Source organism: Bombina bombina, chromosome 1 (assembly GCF_027579735.1).
Source record: "Bombina bombina isolate aBomBom1 chromosome 1, aBomBom1.pri, whole genome shotgun sequence".
Classification (NCBI taxonomy): domain Eukaryota; kingdom Metazoa; phylum Chordata; class Amphibia; order Anura; family Bombinatoridae; genus Bombina; species Bombina bombina.
The window spans coordinates 747,573,730-747,586,915 of NC_069499.1; the positions used below are offsets into that span (position 1 = coordinate 747,573,730).

Genomic DNA, 13,186 nt, shown 5'->3' on the forward strand with positions numbered 1-13,186 from the left:
GAATGGCAATACACAGCAGTAGTGTGTACTGGGTCTGGACGACAAGTCCAGTAGGAGGACCCAGTGCCGTCTATGTAGTGTCAGACACTCTAGTTATGCGAAGTCCTGTCCTCAACCTGAGGATACTAGTCTGTGTGCCCTCTAATAAAACTTCTAGGGTACATGTGGTATCTCGGTATCAGCCTGCTTTTTCTGTATTCCTCCTTAAAGGGACAGTCAACACCAGAATTTTTGTTATTTAAAAAGAAAGATAATCCCTTTATTACCCATTCCCCAGTTTTGCATAACCAACACAGTTATATAAATATACTTTTTACCTCTGTAATTACCTTGCCTCTGCAAACTGCCCCCTTATTTCAGTTCTTTTGACAGACTTGCATTCTAGCCAATCAGTGCTCACTCCAGGGTAACTTCACATGCATGAGCTCAATGTTATCTATATGAAACACATGAACTAATACCCTCTAGTGGTCAAAATGCATTCAGATTAGAGGCAGTCTTCAAAGTCTAAGAAATTAGCATATGGACCTCCTAGGTTTAGCTTTCAACTAAGAATACCAAGTGAACAAAGCAAAATTGGTGATAAAAGTAAATTGGAAAGTTGTTTAAAATTACATTCCCTATTTCAATCATGAAAGTTTTTTTTGGACTTTACTGTCCCTTTAAGTATCTAGGGTCCTAAAACAGCAGTTGTATTTCTGTTCACTGTCCCTAGCTCATTAGGCAACTTCTTAAGTCTGCAGGAGTCCTGAAACACAAAGTGGAAAATCAGTGTAACTAACATAGTTTGCCTAACAGGGAGCATAGCATAATAAAACTGGGGGAGGCATAGGAACTTCTCTGTGACCACCAGTAGCTAATATTCGCCAAAACTCTACCAAAATAATTATATGGCTTTCAACAACTCCCCTGTCCTCTCTTACAGGAAACAATCCATTGAGGACAAAAAAAAAAAAGAACCTTCCTCTTTCTGCCTACCTCCATGAAATGAGGCAAATAACTACTAGGAGGGTAGGGAAAGTGTGTGTGTCTTGGGGGTGTGTGTATTTAATGCTCTGTTTGGGGAGTTTTTGACTCCACATGGTGGCTAGGTGAAGTATTTCCCATAGGTTTCATTAATGGATTGTGTGGACTCTCACTGCCATTAGAAATTAGTGCATGTGTGTGTGAATGTGATATATATATATATATATATATATATATACATACATGTATATATATATATATATATATATATATATATATATATATATATACACACATACATATATATATATACACACATACACACATACATATATATATATACACACACACACATAATACCATTTGCAACACAAACCTTGTTGCATTTTTTTAAAAATGTTATACAAATAAACCTACACACACACATATGCAAATATAATCATGAGTTGGATACATTTACATAAGGATTTAGAAAAAAAACCTTCCTAAAGGGAATCGAACTCAGTAACACTAATATGTATAAAATAAGTTATAAAATGGGAGCAATTTCCACTATTCCACATCATACACTAAGAAATAGCTTTGAAAAGACATACTTCGAAGTAAACGTAGATATTATAAAGCATATTAATATAACAATGTTGGTTATGCAAAGCTTGGAATGGGTAGTAAAGGTGTTATCTCTCTATTTAAACAATAAAAAAAATCAAGTAGATTACCCTTAAAGGTGCAGTGCTGCAAGTATTGAAATACTGATCCTTGCTGTTTGTAGGTTACCTTTCTTTATAGATGCATAATAAAACATATTTAAGATACATAGCAATTTAGCCTCTACAATAACAAAGTTTTTAAAAGCTTTAAAATGACTTAAAAAAAAAAAAAAAAGAAAGAAAAGAAAATCAACTTACCAGTGTTGGGGAATTTTGATCAGGCCAAAAGGATTCAGGAACTGGCCAATGTCCCACAGGAACACCAGTTTTTGGATTAGGTCGCACATAGATAAGCTTGTGACAGCTATGCCATGCTTGTGGTGCAAAAGAATTGGCAGGTCTCAGTGCATCTAAAGGACCATCTGCAGAGATTGAAAATGGACAGGAAAAATTACTTGAGGAAAAAAACAACATTTTCATTAATCTTTAAAGGTTACCATTTGTAAAATATCTTACTATTCCAAATCAACAAAGCATTTAGTATAAATAAATTAAGCATATATCGCTTGAATCAGCAGTTTTCTAGCTAGGCGAGCTTAACAACATCCACCCTTAATTATTTTGTTTTTTGTCATATGCAATCTGTAAACCTTTTAATCAACTGTTTACAAGAACAACTATGTTTAAAAAAAACTCATAACCAGTTTAAAATATTGTTCAGATGTATCAGGACAGGCAATGTATGCATTCACTTACCAGAAATCCCCAAGTCATTATTTTTAAATGAATTACAAGGTTAATGTTACTATCAGTCATGTTATTGGTATATAGCATATTGAGTCTGAGAGACCTGCATCCTATTTTAAATGGCTTTTTTTGGTTTCTTTCTTTTTAACTTAAATCCACTTCTATATTTTATTTGTGTTAATTTCACTGTTCGCTCATTTGTGCGCCATACTTGATTTCTATTAGATTTATATATAGATTATTTATTACCAGAGAATGTATAGGTTTGGTAATGGGTGGCAAAAACTTAAAAAAAAACCAAAACATTTATTTTCCATTGGCATGGAGAGTCCACAAATCCATTCAATTACTAGTGGGAATTCAACTCCTGGCCACCAGGGGGAAGCAAAGAACACCCCAGTAGAGCTGTTAAGTATCACTCCCACTTCCCATAACTCCCGTCATTCTTTGCTTCGTACATCATAAGGGGGTGTGTGAAGATGGTGTCTGAAGAAAATCAAGTTGTTAATCCTTTAATGGGTACTTTTCCCCGCAAGCAAGGATTGGGGCAATGATGTGTCCATGTTAATCTCTTTAATAAGAGTAATGGTGGCTTTTAGTAGTTGGAAGACAGCAAGGTATTCTTTGCTTAACTTCCAGAACTTATGCTACCCCTATATAGAAAACCAGGGTTGGTTACACTGGTTTTCTTGTATCTGCAGGTCCCTGTCAGAGGTTGTCAGAGTCTGGCATACATAAGAAGCTGTTCCTGCCCTGCAGCTGAGCTCCACAGGTAAGTGCCTTTTTACATTCTAGATGAGAAGTCTGTGACACTTGGGGGTGACACTTGGGGGTTAAAATCCTCTTTGGTGGAGTCATGGTACAATGTTAATATCTCTTCAAATTGGGGATATAGTTTTGGGCAGCGTATCAGGGCATTAAGAACTTGTGTTTTTTTTTTTTTAAGAATACTGTGCAGGGGCTCAGCAGCTAATAACCCCAATGACGTCTGATTTCCCTCTTAAGGGACTATATATCTTAACAAGGATGTCTGTATTCGACATGTAAATTTGATTTTTAGCCTCAGTGTAAACCCCTGGGGTTAGTCTATTTTGAACCGGAATGGGCTGTGGGTTCCTTTTATATTTAATTTTGCTCATTATATGTTCGAGCAGAGGGTTGTAAGGGAAAGAAGGCCACTTCAACTCTTTCCTTTTGGGTGAGACGTCTTATTTGGTTGACTTATGAGACAGCTGAACAACAGCCTCCTAAGAGGATTACAGCTCTTTTCATTAGGGCTGTCTCTTCTTCCTGGGCCTTTAAAGACCTGGCTTCTGTGAATTAGATCTGCAAGGCGGCCACTTGGTCCTCGCTGCATTCCTTTCCAAATTCAATATTTTCTTTGACTCAGCTGAGGTTTCTTTTGAGAGGAAAGTTCAAGCGGTGGTGCCTTCTGTTTAGGTACAACAGTCATAAGAGGTATACCCTTCAACATGTTATGACACCAGAATGGTACATAATATGACAGAACAGGTGATGAGAGTAGAGAGAAATGAGCTTCTAAGAGAGAAAAAGAGCTCTAAGAAACAACAATTTGAAGGGGTCACGTTCGTGACTAATTATAGCCAACAGTACGATTTTATCTGCAGAATCATTAGAAGGCACCTTCCCCTGCTCTCAGCGGATGATGACATTGTAAACACCATCTCTAAGGGGTGTAGATTCTCAAGTAGAAAAGCTAAAACTACAGGAAATGTTTCCCCTACAGAACTCCCGGATAAGACGACTACTAGAGGGTCATGGTTGACTCACAAGGTTATATCTGTGCAGCAACCGCACATACAAAGCATGCGAGTTTCTAACACCAGAGAAAGAATTTAAAAGTGAAGCAACCGGTATGACATGTGAATACAAAGAAGTGTCTTGAATTGTAGATCTACCAATGTAATTTATTTGCTAACGTACCCAATGCCAGATACAATATACTGGCTTGACTACACGTGAAGTAATGAAGTAAGAACGAGGATATGTGAACACATAACGAATATAGACGCAGGCAAACTTACAACACCTTTGATTCAACATTTTAAAATTAAACATCTTAGCTCCCCAGACACAATGATATGGACTCTGATAGAAAAAGTTAGACAAAAACAGAGGGGTGACTTGGATTATGTCCTTGCTAAAAGAAAAGTCTTCTGGATTTTCAAGCTGGGTACTAGGATGCCCCAGGGACTAATCTCGGAATTTGATTTAGTGAAATTTTGGCAATAACATAAACCAAGTAAATGTATAATTATTGGTTATTTGTAGAGCGCCAACAGATTCCGCAGCGCTAGTAAATGAAGCAAAGTATCTTTATTTTAGCCAGCACTTTTGAATATGTATACATATACATTTGAACATTACTAAATTTTTACATTGCATTAAAGGGACATTATACACTAATTTTTTCTTTGCATAAATGTTTTGTAGATGATCTATTTATATAGCCCATAAAGGGTTTTTTTTAAAAAAAATGTATAGTTTTGCTTATTTTTTAATAACATTGCTCTGATTTTCAGACTCCTAACCAAGCCCCAAAGTTTTATGTGAATACTGTCAGCTACCTTCTCCAGCTTGCTCCTGCTTGTGTAAATGGTCTTTTCATATGCAAAAGAAGGGGGAGGGGGAGTGTCTTATTTCCCACTTGCAGTGGGCTTTCCAGCTACCTTTTCAACAGAGCTAAACTGAGAGCTTCTAAGTAAGTTTTTAAACTGTTTTATACTGGATTTTTATATCAGTATCTGTGCATCTTATTCTTTATAGTAGTGTCTATTACATACAGTTATATGAAAATGAGTGTATACTGTCCCTTTAATGGTTTGAATAAAAAGTAACTACTCTAATAAGTTTAAATGAAATTTGGGAATTTATACTGAATTATACATTCTGAACTTGTGACATATCTCTGGTTTTGAAAGAATTAAGTGACATCCACCCACATCATTTTGGATTGGTTTGTATTATACCTCACGTTCGATCCGACGTGAGGTATCCCCTAGAAATAATTAATAAATACATTTAATCAATACATTTGACTACAACTAGTTCTCAGTCAGCAGAAAAGATACATTGCCATGTATTAAGACCTATAAAATATAGATGACTGGTAACATTATGTATACCGTATCATAGAGATATATTTGCTGATATGCGTTATTAGGATTTTTTGAAAACATACTGACAACGTTGGCATAATAAAATATTCACATTACCTCATTCTCCAAATTTATTAACAAAAGGTTTTTCTACATGCTTTTGAATATAAATTGTAATCCACTGATAGTAATTTGCTCCCAGCCCTATTGTCTAATGATACAAATACTAAATGTAAGGACCAGTCAACACAGTAGATTTGCATAATCAACAAATGCAATATAACAAGACAATGCAATAGCACTTAGTCTGAACTTCAAATGAGGAGTATATTTTTTTTTCTGACAATTTTAAAAGTTGTGTCTTTCCACTCCCCCTGTACCATGTGACAGCCATCAGCCATTCACAAATGCATACACGTACCATGTGACAGCCATCAGCCATTCACAAATGCATACATACTTATTCTTGCACATGCTCAGTAGTAGCTGGTGACTCAAAAAGTTTAAATATAAAAAGAATGTCCACATTTTGTTAATGGAAGTAAATTGGAAAGTTGTTTAAAATGGCATGCTCTATCTGAATAACGAAAGTTTAATTTTGATTGAGTTTCCCTTTAAGCTCATTGGTATTAACATACTGTCAGAGGATTCCAGTGGAGTGGGCTGGGTCGGCAGAGTCATTACAATTTTAACCTCTCGCATTAACTTCTGCATAGGCAGGTCATACAGCTATGACTACGGACATTGGCCGAAACGCGTCAGCTGACCTGTGACGCTACCGGCACCATCCGGGTGCTTTAGGATCAGTGGATGTTTGGTAACGCTGTTCAGCGTATTTTTAATTGTAGATCAAATAAAGAATTTTTAACTTATACTCAACTGACTCCCCGGATTTCATTATTCATCTTCTGTTTAGGTACGCCTGTCGTATTCGCCCTCCCTTCCATTCTGTGTCCACTAGTAATTGAATAGATTTGTGGACTCTCCATGCCTTTGGAAAGAAAACAAAATGTATGCTTACCTGATAAATTATTTTCTTTCCTGGCATGGAGAGTCAACAACCAGCCCTTCATTTATTTTTAAGACAGTGATTCTCTATTTTAAACCTCTATACCCTTGTGTCATCTTCTCTTTCCATGTCCCTGAATGACTGGGCACTATGGGAAGTGGGAGAGATACTTAACAGCTCTGCTGGGTTGTTCTTTGCTTCCCCCTGGTGGCCAGGAGTTGAATTCCCACTAGTAATTGAATGGATTTGTGGACTCTCCATGCCAGGAAAGAAAATAATTTATCAGGTAAGCATACATTTTGTTTTCTTGTTACTTAAGAGAGGTTATATATGTATTTATCAAATTGTTTGTTCATGCTAAAAGAACCTTGTAGTTCAGCCAAATTTGAAATGTACTATGCCATCTCTTCTGGTGAAGCCTGGGTTCTGGTTACTGACAGCTGGTACCACTTTAATGCCAGAGTGGGTGCTAGATACCCACAGAGTGTGCTTTAACACACTTTAGTATAGCATGCCACCTCTTCCTAGTGTATAGGAGGGCAGGTGAATTATTTTTTGTTTTGTTTTTTAGAATTACGCAATTACTGATCAAACTTAACTAAGAGTGCAGAAGGATGTTTAGATATGTAAAGGGACAAAGTCAAAATGAAACTTCCTTATTCAGATAAAGCACACACTTTTAAACAACTTCATTCATTAGTTATCCTTTTTCGAAAACCATATCTAGGTAAATTTAGCAACAGCAATTGGGAGATGGCTGCTAATTGGTGGCTACACATATATTCCTTGTATTCTCCATACCGGGCCAGATTACAAGTGGATCGGTATTTAACGCTGCCACTTGAGCACTAACTCTAATAGAAGTAAGCTCTTTGTGTGCACTGGGTAGCGCTCGTATTACAAATTAATCAAGCTAACCAGTTGCACGTAAAAAGCCCAACTTAGAATATTGCATGCGCCATAACGTATTCCTCCACAGAAGTCAATGGAGCAAAAAAAGTGGAGGGGAAAGTCATGAATATTTCACATTCCAATGTTCTTCACATAGCAGAATATGTTCTATGTATTCATAAATTCATATTTCTACATATATCTGATGGAATTTTGGTACAATAACACAATTTATGCTTACCTGATAAATTTATTTCTCTTGTGGTGTATCCAGTCCACGGATCATCCATTACTTGTGGGATATTCTCATTCCCAACAGGAAGTTGCAAGAGGACACCCACAGCAGAGCTGTAATATAGCTCCTCCCCTAACTGTCATAGCCAGTCATTCGACCGAAAACAAGCCGAGAAAGGAGGAACCATAGGGTGTAGTGGTTACTGTAGTTTAAATTTAAAAATTACCTGCCTTAAAATGACAGGGCGGGCCGTGGACTGGATACACCACAAGAGAAATAAATTTATCAGGTAAGCATAAATTGCGTTTTCTCTTGTAAGGTGTATCCAGTCCACGGATCATCCATTACTTGTGGGATACCAATACCAAACCAACACGGATGAAGGGAGGGACAAGGCAGGAACCACTGCCTGTAAAACCTTTCTCCCAAATATAGCCTCCGAAGAAGCAAAAGTATCAAATTTGTAAAATTTTGAAAAAGTATGAAGCGAAGACCAAGTCGCCGCCTTGCAAATCTGTTCAACAGAAGCCTCATTTTTAAAGGCCCAAGTGGAAGCCACAGCTCTAGTGGAATGAGCTGTAATCCTTTCAGGAGGCTGCTGTCCAGCAGTCTCATAGGCTAAGCGGATTAAGCTTCTTAGCCAAAAAGAAAAAGAGGTTGCCAAAGCCTTTTGACCTCTCCTCTGTCCAGAGTAGACAACAAACAAAGCAGATGTTTGACGAAAATCTTTAGTAGCTTGTAAGTAAAACTTTAAAGCACAGACCACGTCCAGATTGTGTAACACAAGGATGGAACCACAATCTCTTGATTGATATTCTTGTTAGATACCACCTTAGGTAAGAACCCAGGTTTGGTACCCAGGACTACCTTATCCGTATGAAAAATCAGATAAGGAGAATCACATTGTAAGGCAGATAGCTCAGAGACTCTACGAGTCGAAGAAATAGCTACCAAAAAAAAAAAAGAACTTTCCAAGATAAAAGTTTGATATCTATGGAATGAAGAGGTTCAAACGGAACTCCTTGAAGAACCTTAAGAACCAAGTTTAAGCTCCATGGTGGAGCAACAGGTTTAAACACAGGCTTGATTCAAACTAAAGCCTGACAAAATGCCTGAACGTCTGGAACATATGCCAGACGCTAGTGCAAAAGAATAGACAGAGCAAAAATCTGTCCCTTTAAGAAACTAGCTGACAATCCTTTTTCCAAACCTTCTTGGAGAAAAGATAAAATCCTAGGAATCCTGACCTTACTCCATGAGTAACCCTTGGATTCACACCAATAAAGATATCTACGCCATACCTTATGGTAAATTTTCCTGGTGACAGGCTATCGTGCCTGTATTAAGGTATCAATAACTGACTCGGAGAAGCCACGCTTTGATAAAATCAAGCGTTCAATCTCCAGGCAGTCAGCCTCAGAGAAATTAGATTTGGATGGTTGAAAGGACCCTGAAGTAGAAGGTCCTGTCTCAGAGGCAGAGACCATGGTGGAAAGGATGACATGTCCACTAGATCTGCATACCAGGTCCTGCGTGGCCACGCAGGTGCTATCAGAATCACTGATGCTCTCTCCTGCTTGATCTTGGCAATCAGTCGAGGGAGCAGAGGAAACGGTGGAAACACATAAGCCAGGTTGAAAGACCAGGGCACTGCTAGAGTATCTATCAGTGTCGCCTTGGTATCCCTGGACCTTGATCCGTAACACGGAAGCTTGGCGTTCTGGCGAGACGCCATGAGATCCAGTTCTGGTTTGCCCCAACGGAGAATCAGTTGTGCAAATACCTCCAGATGGAGTTCCCACTCTCCCGGATGAAAAGTCTGACGACTTAGAAAATCAGCCTCCCAGTGCTCTACACCTGGGATATGGATAGCTGGTAGGTGGCAAGAGTGAATCTCTGCCCAGTGAATTATTTTTGAAACTTCTAACATCTCTAGGGAACTTCTTGTTCCCCCTCGATGGTTGATGTAAGCTACAGTCGTGATGTTGACCGACTGAAATCTGATGTACCTCAGAGTTGCTAACTGAGGCCAAACCTGAAGAGCCTTGAATATCGCTCTTAGTTCCAGAATATTTATTGGAAGGAGAGACTCCTCCTGAGTCCACGATCCCTGAGCCTTCAGGGAGTTCCAGACTGCACCCCAACCTAGAAGGCTGGCATTTGTTGTTACAATAGTCCAATCTGGCCTGCGAAGGTCATACCTTTGGACAGATGGACCCGAGATAGCCACCAGGGAAGAGGATCCCTGGTCTCTTGGTCCAGATTCAGTTGAGGGGCCAAATCTGTGTAATCCCCGCTCCACTGACTGAGCCTGCATAGTTGCACCGGTCTGAGATGTAAGCGTGCAAACGGCACTATGTCCATTGCCGCTACCATTAAGCCGATTACTTCCATACACTGAGCCACCAAAGGGTGCGGAATGGAATGAAGAACCCGACAGGAATTTAGAAGCTTTGATAACCTGGACTCCGTCAAGGTAAATTTTCATTTCTACAGAATCTATCAGAGTCCCTAGAAAGGAAACTCTTGTGAGTGGGGATAGAGAACACTTTTCCTCGTTCACTTTCCACCCATGCGACCTCAGAAATGTCAGTACTACGTCCGTATGAGACTTGGCAATTTGGAAGTTTGACGCCTGTATCAGGATGTCGTCTAAATAAGGGGATACTGCTATGCCCCGCGGCCTTAGGACCGCCAAAAGCGACCCTAGAACCTTTGTAAAGATTTTTGGGGCTGTAGCTAATCCAAAAGGAAGAGCTACAACTGGTAATGCCTGTCTTGAAAGGCAAACCTGAGAAACCGATGATGATCTTTGTGTATCGGAATGTGAAGATAAGCATCCTTTAGATCCACGGCAGTCATATATTGACCCTTCTGGATCAGTGGTAGGATGGTACGAATAGTTTCCATCTTGAACGACGGAACTTTGAGAAATTTGTTTAAGATCTTTAGATCCAAAATCGGTCTGAAGGTTCCCTCTTTTTTGGGAACCACAAAGAGATTTGAGTAAAAACCCTGTTCCTGTTCCTCCTTTGGAACTGGATGGATCACTCTCATAACTAGGAAGTCTCGTACACAGTGTAAGAATGCCTCTCTCTTTATCTGGTTTGCAGATAATTGTGAAAGGTGAAATCTCCCTTTTGGGGGGGAAGCTTTGAAGTCCAAAAGATATCCCTGGGATATAATTTCCAACGCCCAGGGATCCTGAACATCTCTTGCCCACGCCTGGGCGAAGAGTGAAAGTCTGCCCCTTACTAGATCCGTTACCGGATAGGGGGTCGTTCCTTCATGCTGTCTTAGAGGCAGCAGCAGGCTTTTTGACCTGCTTACCTTTTTTCCAGGTCTGGTTTGGTCTCCAGACCGTCTTGGATTGAGCAAAAGTTCCCTCTTGTTTATTATTAGAGGAAGTTGATGCCGCACCTGCCTTGAAGTTTCGAAAGGCACGAAAATTAGACTGTTTGGCCCTAGATTTGGACCTGTCCTGAGGAAGGGCACGACCTTTTCCTTCCGTGATATCAGCAATAATCTCCTTCAAACCAGGCCCGAATAGGGTCTGCCCCTTGAAGGGAATGTTAAGTAGCTTAGATTTTAAAAGTCACGTCAGCTGACCATGATTTAAGCCATAGCGCTCTGCGCGCCTGTATAGCAAAACCAGAATTCTTAGCCGTTAGTTTATTCAAATGAACAATGGCATCAGAAATAAAATAATTGGCTAGCTTAAGTGCTCTAAGTTTGCCAAATATGTCATCCAATGGAGTCGCTACCTGTAAAGCCTCTTCCAGAGACTCAAACCAGTACGCCGCAGCAGCAGTGACAGGGGCAATGCATGCAATGGGCTGTAGGATAAAACCTTGTTGAATAAATATTTTCTTAAGGTAACCTTCTAATTTTTTATCCATTGGATCTAAAAAAGCACAACTGTCCTCGACAGGGATAGTAGTACGCTTTGCTAGAGTAGAAACTGCTCCCTCCACCTTAGGGACTGTCTGCCATAAGTCCCGTGTGGTGGCGTCTATTGGAAAACATTTTTCTAAAAATAGGAGGGGAAGAGAACGGCACACCTGGTCTATCCCATTCCTTATTAATAATTTCTGTAAACCTTTTAGGTATTGGAAAAACATCAGTACACACCGGCACTGCAAAGCATTTATCCAGTCTACAAAATTTCTCTGGCACTGCAATGGTATCACAGTCATTCAGATCAGCTAAAACCTCCCTAAGTAACACGCCAGGGTTTTCAAGCTTAAATTTAAATGTAGAAATAACAGAATTTATGCTTACCTGATAAATTACTTTCTCCAACGGTGTGTCCGGTCCACGGCGTCATCCTTACTTGTGGGATATTCTCTTCCCCAACAGGAAATGGCAAAGAGTCCCAGCAAAGCTGGTCACATGATCCCTCCTAGGCTCCGCCCACCCCAGTCATTCGACCGACGGACAGGAGGAAATATATATAGGAGAAACCATATGATACCGTGGTGACTGTAGTTAGAGAAAATAATTCATCAGACCTGATTAAAAAACCAGGGCGGGCCGTGGACCGGACACACCGTTGGAGAAAGTAATTTATCAGGTAAGCATAAATTCTGTTTTCTCCAACATTGGTGTGTCCGGTCCACGGCGTCATCCTTACTTGTGGGAACCAATACCAAAGCTTTAGGACACGGATGAAGGAAGGGAGCAAATCAGGTCACCTAAATGGAAGGCACCACGGCTTGCAAAACCTTTCTCCCAAAAATAGCCTCCGAAGAAGCAAAAGTATCAAATTTGTAAAATTTGGCAAAAGTGTGCAGTGAAGACCAAGTCGCTGCCTTACATATCTGGTCAACAGAAGCCTCGTTCTTGAAGGCCCATGTGGAAGCCACAGCCCTAGTGGAGTGAGCTGTGATTCTTTCAGGAGGCTGCCGTCCGGCAGTCTCATAAGCCAATCGGATAATGCTTTTAAGCCAAAAGGAAAGAGAGGTAGAAGTCGCTTTTTGACCTCTCCTTTTACCAGAATAAACAACAAACAAGGAAGATGTTTGTCTGAAATCTTTAGTAGCCTCTAAATAGAATTTTAGAGCACGGACTACGTCCAAATTGTGTAACAAACGTTCCTTCTTTGAAACTGGATTCGGACACAAAGAAGGTACAACTCCTGGTTAATATTTTTGTTGGAAACAACTTTCGGAAGAAAACCAGGCTTAGTACGCAAAACCACCTTATCTGCATGGAACACCAGATAGGGTGGAGAACACTGCAGAGCAGATAACTCTGAAACTCTTCTAGCAGAAGAAATTGCAACCAAAAACAAAACTTTCCAAGATAATAACTTAATATCTACGGAACGTAAGGGTTCAAACGGAACCCCTTGAAGAACTGAAAGAACTAGATTTAGACTCCAGGGAGGAGTCAAAGGTCTGTAAACAGGCTTGATCCTAACCAGAGCCTGAACAAATGCTTGAACATCTGGCACAGCTGCCAGTCTTTTGTGAAGTAAAACAGATAAAGCAGAGATCTGTCCCTTCAGAGAACTTGCAGATAATCCTTTCTCCAAACCTTCTTGTAGAAAGGATAGAATCTTAGGAAT

At 39.7% G+C, this 13,186-nt stretch overlaps 1 protein-coding gene across 1 annotated transcript in view; it reads right to left on the minus strand.

Annotated features, from left to right (window-relative positions):
• The window catches only part of LOC128660794 (integrator complex subunit 6), a 516,514-nt gene that overhangs the window by 296,020 nt on the left and 207,308 nt on the right, over positions 1-13,186 (minus strand). Inside the window, exon 6 of the mRNA XM_053714821.1 lies at positions 1,875-2,038. Coding sequence (XP_053570796.1) covers positions 1,875-2,038 — 164 coding nt within the window. The remainder of the gene's footprint in view (positions 1-1,874; positions 2,039-13,186) is intronic.